The 10569-nt window shown below is 32.7% G+C and overlaps 1 protein-coding gene across 1 annotated transcript in view; it reads right to left on the reverse strand.

Annotated features, from left to right (window-relative positions):
• GDPD6 (PLC-like phosphodiesterases superfamily protein) overlaps positions 1-8308 on the reverse strand; it is a 108763-nt gene extending 100455 nt beyond the window's left edge. Inside the window, exon 1 of the mRNA XM_089807663.1 lies at positions 8065-8308. Within this exon, the coding sequence (XP_089663789.1) occupies positions 8065-8092 (28 nt within the window). The 5' untranslated portion in view covers positions 8093-8308. The remainder of the gene's footprint in view (positions 1-8064) is intronic.
• Positions 8309-10569: the final 2261 nt, after the last annotated feature.

Genomic DNA, 10569 nt, shown 5'->3' on the forward strand with positions numbered 1-10569 from the left:
TCAAAATCTAGAATATTATCTTTGGGCAGAAGCCTCTTGTACTGCTATCTATATTCAAAATAGAGCCCTCACTCCTACCTTTGAGATAACTCCTGAAGAAGTCTTTACTAAGGTTAAACCTCATATAAGTCATCCTAGGATTTTTGGGTGCCCTGTATATATCCATGTTCCAAAAGAAAAGAGAACTAAGTTAGAACCCTCCGAGAGGAAAGGTATTTTTGTAGGGTATAGTGAAACATCTAAAGCATAAAGGATTTTCATACCTGGATAGAAAAATATTGAACTTAGTAGGGATGTAATTTTTGAAGAAGATTTAGCATTCAAAAGGGCCCTAAGTTCTGAAGAACCCTCTCCTTTACGTAGTTCTGAAAGAAATGTTGAGTCTGAGTCTCGGAAGGAGACCATGGAAGAAATTGAAGATGAAATTCAAAACCTTAATCTTGGAGAAACTCAAAATTCAAAGAAAAGACCACTTTGGGCCATTAAAACAGTAGAGGAAGCACAAGGCTTTGCTACACCTTCTGGAATAGTCAGAAAAAACAAAAGACCCACAAGATTTTCTAGTTATATAGCAAACATGAATGATTTGTCTAAATTAGAACTAACCAATATTTCAGATGCTATTAAACATACAGCTTGGAAAGAAGCTATGACAGAAGAATACCAATCTATTATGAAGAATGATGTTTGGGAAATTATTCCAAGACCTGAAGGAAAATCTGTTGTTTCTTCCAAGTGGATATTTAAAATAAAGCATGTTACTGATGGTAGCATTGAAAATATAAAGTTAGATTTGTAGCTAGGGGATTCTCTCAAAAAGAAGGGATTGATTATGAAGAAACCTTTGAACTTGTTGCTAGATACACCTCTGTAAGAGCAATCCTAGCTATCGTAACATCGAAAGGATGGAAAGTACGTCAGATGGATGTAAAAACAACATTCCTGAATGGAAAGATTACAGAAGAAGTATATTTGGAGCAACCTAAAGGATTTGAAACTCATGATCCTAACGTCTTTGTTTACAGGCTCAAGAAAGCTCTCTATGGGCTTAAACAGACTCCAAGGGCTTGGTATGAAAGAATTGATAAGTATCTCACCAATTTAGGATTCTCCAAAAATGAAGCCGATCCAAATTTATATTATATAAGGGATAAAAATGATATGGTAATTTTGATACTATATGTTGATGATTTACTAATAACAGGTGATGATCATCTCATGGATCAATGCAAAAAAGATTTATTTAGAGAATTTGAGATGAAAGACTTGGGACTCCTTCAATACTTCCCAGGACTGGAAGTACAGCAAAATTCAAATAGCATTATACTTAACCAAGGGAAGTATACATTAGATATTTTGAAGAGATTTGGAATGTGGAATTGCAAGTCTATGTCTTCTCCAATGAAGACTAATCTACATAAACTTAAAGAAGCAGCAGCAGAATCACCTTCCATAGATTCTACTCTCTACAGACAGATGATTGGGTCCCTTATGCACTTGGTAAATACAAGACCTGATATTTGCTATGGTGTTAATGCCTTAAGTCAGCTTATGTGTGAGCCAAAGGACATTCACCTAGTTGCAATCAAACACATTATGAGATACTTACAAGGCACTCTTAATCTTGGGCTCAAATATGAGAAAGTTGACTTAGATTTACATGGATTCACTGACTCAGATTGGGGTGGAAGTGTTAAAGATAGAAAAAGTACTTCAGGATGTTGTTTCATTTTAGGATCAGCAATGATATCTTGGATACATAGAAAACAGTCTTCAGTAGCACAAAGTTCCACAGAAGCCAAATACATTGCAGTAGCGATGGCCTCTTGGAAAGCAATTTGGCTTAAAAAGTTACTTGTGGGATTATTTGGGCAAACCATGAATCCTACGATTATTCATTGTGATAATTAGAGTTCCATCAAGCTTTCGATAAATCCAGTTTTTCATGACAAATCCAAGCATATCAAAATTCCTTACCATTATGTAAGAGATATGTTAGACAAGAATACTGCAAAATTAGAATACATTTGCACTGCAGATCAAACAGCAGATATTCTCACCAAACCTCTCTCTAGAGTGAAGATAGATCACTTCAGGAAAAGACTTGGTATGGTAGAATTGTAATTCATTTGTATTATTTAAATTATTAATAAAATAATTTTATTGTCAGACTATTGACTGTTATGGGCTCCACCATTTATATTCATTATTTAAAAAGTGACAATCTCTGAGGTAATGAATACTTGTATAAATGACATTATGAGAGATGACAATTTCTTAGATAATGTGTTGAACAGTATAGAACTACTGTTGGATATAGGTGAGTTCAAGATCATTTGAGACGAGCATTTCCATGCCTATGAATCACAACTTCGATAAAGAAAGAATTTATTCTTCAAACTTTATCCTATGTTCTGGAAGATCTTGCCTCAAAATCGAGTTGTGCTATAGGATTGCCAATTCCTTTTAGTCACACCCTGAATAAATGAAGAATTTAATCGTTCTTCGGATTTTATTCTGTTTGTATTGTATTACATGCAATACTGATATCACTAGTATAAGTGATAAGTCATATCACAAGATGGTTATATGACTCAGTATCATGTGTTCCATGATACCATTTTCTCAGAAGATTCAGATAGATATAGAGTATCAATCTATGCTTATTCATCGTAATTGATGATCCTAGATATGTTATCTCTTAGTATGATTATCAAGTTAAGAGGGAGTGTTAAATATTAACAGTGATATTCATACTGGTCTGAGAATTGCAGACCGCACCTTAATCTTCTCCCCTTATACCATACAAAGGCATTATATATACTACACTTGACAAATAAATAGGGCAGCAATCCTTGGCAGTAAACATGCTATGTAGTAACCATAACTAATTGTTATGTTAGTTAACATTCTTGTTATCTCCTTCATAGGTGCCAATTTATACAAGTATTGTATGGGCCGACCTAGAGAGGGTCATGTCCCTTTAAGGGACATGCCCTTTGGTCTTGGTATAAGGGGTGGGTGTTATTGTAGTCTAAGGACACACAAAAACATTGAGGTCTGCTCCTTAGAACATACTACCCTATACGAAGTACTGCAGACATAAACAAGTTTTAGACTAACCTTTAATATTCTGAAATAACATTCTAAGGGCCCGTTTGGCTGCGGGAATAGGAATAGGGGAATAGGAATACGTATTCTGGAATAGAAAATGGGGCTACATATTCCTGTTCTTTGTTTGGTTAAGCCAATATTTGATGGGAATTCACAGACCCCAAAATTTATGTTCTCTAAAATTTAAAAAAGTGGAATAGGAATACGTATTCCAATAACACCTATTTGGGTAGAATTGCAAAACCCCATTTTTGGGCCAAAATTGGAATACGTATCTCAATTCCATTTTGGTGCATCCAAACGAGGAATTCAAAATTTTTGGAATTTACATATGCCTATTCCGCTTGTATTCCTGTTGCCAAATGAGCCCTAAATTCAGAAAGAAAGAAGAAGATCAGAACATCAACAAATAAAAGATATTATCTCAGATCTGAACCTATAAATTTGCAGAAATTTTACATTCCTAGCCTTGGCTTCTCAGCTCAAATCCAGCAGTTGAAATGAATGACTGATCAGGCAGAAAATGTAAACAAATGATGGGGACATGTAAGGACTTGTGCCAACAGATTGTAGAATATTTGTCCAATAAAATTGATTATTTTGCCGTAGTTGTGTATCTATTTAGAACAATCTACTGTTTAATACTCTTCATCCTATCAATTTATACATGCCATTTTATAAGGAGAAAATAGTAAATACAAGTCTCCCTGGATATGTCCTAAAGAATGCAGGATGTGTTAAGGGAATGCAAGGAGAATAGTGAAAAAGCTCAACTGTCAGGCAGATTATATCAGGTGCCAGTGCATCTCCCAAAATGCCATTTAAGTATCAAATTGAAGTGGATCCTTAAAATAGCCGATGACAACATGATTGGAGTCAAATGAAGCCATATAACTGTAGAGTAAGGATCAAAGACCTAACTTAAAGACTCTGGAAGCCATATACCCTAGTCTAAGTGACATACTTGTCAAAGCATAAACAAAATCATTGAATGCACATTAGCTTCCCCAAATAATTTGGCTGAACACAATTGATATACAACCATTTATATGACCGAATGAAACCATCTCAAACTCAATTCCTGTAAATTACCTATCAGAACAATCTATTACTATTTATTAAATTATACAAACATAGGCATATACAACGATGAAACATTTTGTCCTTCAAGGCCCAAGAACATGTAATTTGGGAGAACGACATGCTAAGAAGTCTTCTAGATCATTTTGACTGGGAACAGATTATTACTACACATTGATTTTAACGCAACATATTATAGATAAAAGTGTGGCTGATATATTTTTTGAGTTAAAATGGAAGGTAACCATTTACGCTGGAGACAGAGTAGATCATGTGTGAATTTTGATGCTCTACAATCCCTCCAATATGTACCATTAAAAGCAGGGAATATTACTGATCTAAATAACCGTCTCTGTTGTTTTTTTGAACAAACAAAAATAAGTTGTGTGAGTCACCAGTAAAAACATAGTCTTCTGGGCAATTCTGTGTCCACAAGCTGGGGTTCAATGCAAATACCTATTGAAAAAGTACAGCTGTAGTAAGATCAATGAAAGGGACTCAGTTACACCTGAAATGTTCTTTACAATGTATTCAAGACCTCATAGGTGATTGTAAATATGGAGAATTTTGAATTAGAATCAGTACACATTTTTCTCATTGTGAAGGATGATGCAGCCAGTCTTCAAAACTTTCTGTATCCCACCCCTATCTCTCTTCTACCAAAATTCTTATTGGTAATGGTAATCTATAAATTACCTACACTCCATTATTATTCAGAGATGACTACCTTCAAATTGAGTACACACTTGCACAGCTGAGTCCATGCTTTAACTCAAAATTACTACAGTGAAAAATTTATGAGTGATAACAACTGTAAGAGGAAGACCCTATAAACAATGACAGGAAGATGCCTTGCAAAAGAGGCAATTTCTAAAAATTTCCAAATTCTAGTGGGGCTGCACTTGGCTTTGCATAGTTTCCTTCTATGCAAGGAGTAATTTCAAAAGCATGTTGAATCGAGTATACAAGGGGGTTGAATGTTGTACATCTGTCAGACTCACATGGTGCAGGTACTGTAGAGTCGTTCTTTAACAAGTCATATGCTCTCCAGCTGCAAACAGGTAAAAAATTGGTTTCTAATGATTTAAAATTGAGAAATGAAGATGGGAAACTTGGTGGACCATTGGGGTCACCATGAAGTGCAGTTCTGCTTAAGAAGGCAGTCAACTGCCAAAGGTTTTTCAACTTTTCAGTTTTGCCTAACTGCTGCTGGAGATCTACAGTGCTACTGAAATGACAGCTTGCTGCAGAATTGTGTGCCTGATGCTGAAGTGCATATTTTAGTTTTTGGCTGTTGTTGACTTCGAAGAGACCATGTTTTTCAGTTATTTCTGTCCTTGCTAGCCATGACAGGGTAGCTGAACACTCTATATTGTGGGATGTGATTCAGTCACAGCTGTTGCTATTGATTGCCAAGGAGGGCAATGGATGAATCCATATATGATAGGAAAATAATGTTAGTGATCCTGCACTAAAGGAAGCTGAGCTGCCATGTAAAATGGTTGGGAATCCCGTAGGTTTAGTTAGAAGGTGGTGCAATTACAAGATTGCCAGATACCCTCCTAAAGCGAATTCATCTTTCCATCATGGCAAGGGCAGAGGAGGCATAAAAAGGAGTGAACAATTCATTGAGGGATTCAGTTGGCATATGCAGAACACTCTTACTGTATTGTTGATAACTTGATAGACAAATAGCATATTGCAGAATTCTAGAAATTGCAAGTTGTATGAAACAATTTAGTTGCATGTGTAGTACATTCCCAAAAAGATTATTGATATGGTACAGGATCTGTAATGGATTGTACACTTAATGAGATGCCATTGGCATACTCATTGTTGGGTTTTCTTACCCATAAGGGTTGGGAAAACTATAGTGTCATATAAATGCTCCTTCTGAGGTGCTCCGTTATTGTTTGTTTTCTACTATTTTCATGTATTATTTAAGCATTATATTACCGTTGCAAGCAAATAAAAGCCAATAGAGCAGATTGTTAAGAGATTTGAGTAGTGCCAACTATAAAAACCATAGTCGACAAATAACTAAGGCTGTCAAACTAGTGGATTATGGATCACTAAAGATGCTGATCTTCTATTTGTTCTTTCTCTTCACCTAATGATTTGCATATAGAATTGATATTCATCAAGAAGTGCCAAAAATTGGAATGCAAATATTGAAGGATCTCACTTATTCTTCTTTTTTCACAGTCTTGAACTATTATTAGACCCCTCATGTACACATCTAATAGGCCCTCATTTAGCATCAATCTCATCTACTCCAATAAGATTGACAATAGAATCTCCTGCCAGTAAATCTGGATAATTAGATTGATCTTGAAAAATATCGATGCTCTAGTTTGTTTACACTTTGTGGATGTGAAGGTTATGACCTGTTTTCAATGATCATTGAATTAATGATGAAAAGAGATTTTTTATCAGATTTCCTATCTTAAAGATTTTAAGATTTCTGCAGACTATTCTGTTTTAGAAACCTTCTGGATTAATTGTGTCTAACTATTCTTATTTGGACATTTCAAATCAAACTATTTGTTTACTCATCAGGACAGAAAAATGTGTGTTTGATTGCCAAACCTCACGCTTTTAGATTGGATGGTACATAGCTCTTACGAACAACACTTGTTTCCTAGTTTTCTAGCCATGTGTATCTGTATGAGATAAGATACGTCCCGTTCAGAGTAATTCCAAATGCTCTGATTAGTCTTTATAGCTTAGGTCAGATAGAATACAAAAAATAGATGGTTGCATGTATGCTTACATAGTGACTGAAGACATAAGATGCCCATATAAAACACATAAGGCTTCCATTTGCATATTGTATAATAGAATGCAAAGATTCAGAATTTCAATCATCTCAGCAGATACAATTTACCATTGTCTCGCTTTCCAAAAGCTATCTCTGAATGAAGCAGATATTTACTAATTTGGATATAACCACTCAAATTCAACCAATTAATAGGCAGTCTATTTTCAAACTGATACACAATTGAATAGGAAAAACCCTCATTCTTGGTGTGCAGAGATCAAAGGGTTGGTCCTTTACTGTTTTAACAACTGGGATGATCCATCCTGCAATTAGATGTGTTTCCTTAATTATTTGAAACAATTAGATGTTCCCCATGTTGGAAAAAAAATCTAATGCTGCATTGAACTAGCAGCATGTTCTAAAGAAGCGTGGCTGACCTTTTCATCCCGAGACGCACCAGCTTCAAATCAAAATGTTGAAGCGGACAAGTTTACCCCTTCTACAACACCAGATCAATTTGGGTGCATGCCCATGTTCTTTTCAGTATTCATGTTCCTTGTTTCTACTGCGCCTACTAATTTTCAGTGGGAATAACTCAACAATCTTCATCAATACCATAAACATATTAAGCCATTATACCCATGACCATTAAACCAACCAATATGATGAACTGAATTTTGGTTAATTCCGTAAGAAAAAGCTCTGTGATCTGCTCAGATTTCAACAAAATTAACTACGTTCGAATACTTAAAAATAAAAGACGATGAATCCGAAAATGAATGAAAGAAAAGCTCCATTGTAGAAACTGGCATTGAATAGGAAGTACACGATCCCAAATCAATAATGGATACTTGGTCTACTCCAATGCATTCCAATTCCAATCAGGTAATCAACATTATAACATATCCATGTAAAGATACGTACCCAAAATGAAGCCCAATTTCCCATTGAATCAAATGCAATTTATTCATCAATGCAAGTCCGCAAATAATAGATCAAATCTTAAAAAAACGTTCTGCGACGACCCAGGTAAACAAAACGAAACACAGAACAAAACCAATGAGCAAATTTACGAAAATATAATTAAATTGCAAGAGCAGAGTTATTACATGAGGTTGCAGCCATTGACGCTGTCATTGGTAGAGGACCTGTTCAGAGCTTCCTCTTAGGATGAGAATTTGTCTACATCATCTAGTCAACTCACCCTTTTAAGGTCGCCTCCATAGTTGTCAATCCGGAGGAATAATTGCTTGGTATATTCTATTCATAATCAGGATCTGTACCAGAGTCGTCGGAACTGATTTAAATAAGCATGGTAATCGAGATCCGGTGATCTGTCCCAGTTCCCTCGCTAAAAAAATGGGTCTATATAAAGCCAAATATAGGATTTCATTTTATTATCTTCAAATTGTTTATTGTTCAAGGCGACTCGTGCTGACTCGAATCAAATATGAGTTAATGGCTGGTTTCAAATCATCTGAATTGATCTGGTAGGCTCGTGCTTGATTTTTTTAGGGCGTCTGACCTATTGTTTAATGACACGTTACACTCACAGAAAACTGTCCATGAAGAGAGTGTCGTGCAAGGTTTAAAATCGCAGCTACTTCCAATTATTCGTGTTTTTAACTGACCCAAAAAACACAAAATTGTCAGATAGCCCTTAAGATTTGGAGGGCTCGCTATCTCTACTTTTCAACTTAGGTTACACCTAAATGTCATATATTTCAAAGAAATATATCTAAAGTATGGAGACAGATATTTAATTGTTATTTATTAGGTCCTGCCATGGCAGGATATTATAAAGGAATATATCTAAAGTATGGATATAGATATGTAATTGTTATTAATTGTTATTAGTTTCTGCCTACGGCAGGTAACTTATGCTTTCGCTTAGTCCATTGTATTAATAGTTGCACCAATCAGATTTTAGATTTCATTTATATAGTAATGTTTGCAAAAGGTTTTGTAATTTGCATTATTTTTTGGAATTGAAAAATACAATTTTTTGAAAATCTTATTGGCTCATGAAAAAAAAGGCAATGAAAAAATTTAATTTTCTTCAACAAAAATACAACTATTTTTTCCAACACCTCTATTAATGCAAACATTAATTGCAACTTTATCTTTTCTTTTCTTGTGACAAGTGGATAAATTTTATTAAAAAATAATCATTTTCCTAACACCTCATGAATGCATTAATTTCAATTTTACCTTTTCCACATTTGTGACTAGCGGACAAACTTTTTTTTAAAAAGACAATCACTTTTAATTGATGTTTATTTTTGTAATTTGTAAAATGCTATTAAATATAGATATTTTAATCAAGTATAGGTATTTTAATCAAATATAGACAGTATAGGTATTTTAATCAAATATAGACATTTTAACTCTTTTAAATTGTCAATTTCTAAAAATTATTTTTTTCATATTTATTTTAATTTTAATTTATATATAAGTTTAAATTAGAATTTAGTTTCTTTTATTTTGACATATCTAAACCAATGCTTTTAATAGATTTATTGTTTATTTTTTATTTTTATATATAATTTTTATTATATTGATATTTTTAATTTATACTTTAAAATACATAATATTAATTTTGTATCAATTTTAATAAAGATCAAATTGTTTAGCTTTGTATATTATCAACTTTATTTATGATAAGTGTGTTTGATTTTTTTAAAGCATAAATGTTATTTTTAAATTAATTTATGTTTATTTATTTTTATGCATTAGATTTAAGCTTAAGAATATTGTCCACCTTCTTCAATTAGATGAATTTATCGCTTAAACAAGATATATCAAACAATTTCATCATTAAAATAAATCAATTTAACTCTTTTTTAAAAAAATTATATAATTTTATCTATATCTTATATATAATTAGTTCATAAATATCTTTGGTCTCATAAATGTTCTTTACGATGTCATCTAATTTTAATTTACCATGATACTATAATATTTATTTATATATTCTTTTACTATTTTAATTAATATATATCATTGCAGTTATATAATTTAATAATATACTGACTATACTCTGTAATTTAATTTAGCTTACCACTATAATATTATATTTGTCATTACTATTTATTTGTTATTTTATTAAACTAAATACATTATATTTTAACCAAAACCTACTTCAATCAACCATAAAATCATGAAGGCAGGAATTTTGGCGCTTGCGCCCCTTGTTTATTAGGTCCTACCACGGCAAGATATTATAGCATTATATAGCATTCATTGAATGTAATTTTTTAATTTGATTATCAAATCAAAACAATTTATTTTTCAAGAATTTTATATGAAATTATATAGTTTTAATTTATATTAGTTTTTTTCAAAATTCAAGATAAATTATTTATCTACAATCTCATTCACTAATGTATGCTACAGTAGTTTTTCACTTCTGATTTTTTGTTCACAAAAATAAAAAATCACTTTAAAAGTATTCCACTATTGTGAAAATGACAAGTGACTTGACATTAAAATTAAAATAATAAATATGTACCAATTCAAATTAAGAGATGATATTCAATTAAATATATAGAACTTTTCCAATTTTTTAATTTAAATTATTTAAATTAAAATAATTAATATGTACCAACCATCTA

Source organism: Cupressus sempervirens, chromosome 10, assembly GCF_028749045.1.
Source record: "Cupressus sempervirens isolate cs-2001-9-10 chromosome 10, ASM2874904v1, whole genome shotgun sequence".
NCBI classification, from domain to species: domain Eukaryota; kingdom Viridiplantae; phylum Streptophyta; class Pinopsida; order Cupressales; family Cupressaceae; genus Cupressus; species Cupressus sempervirens.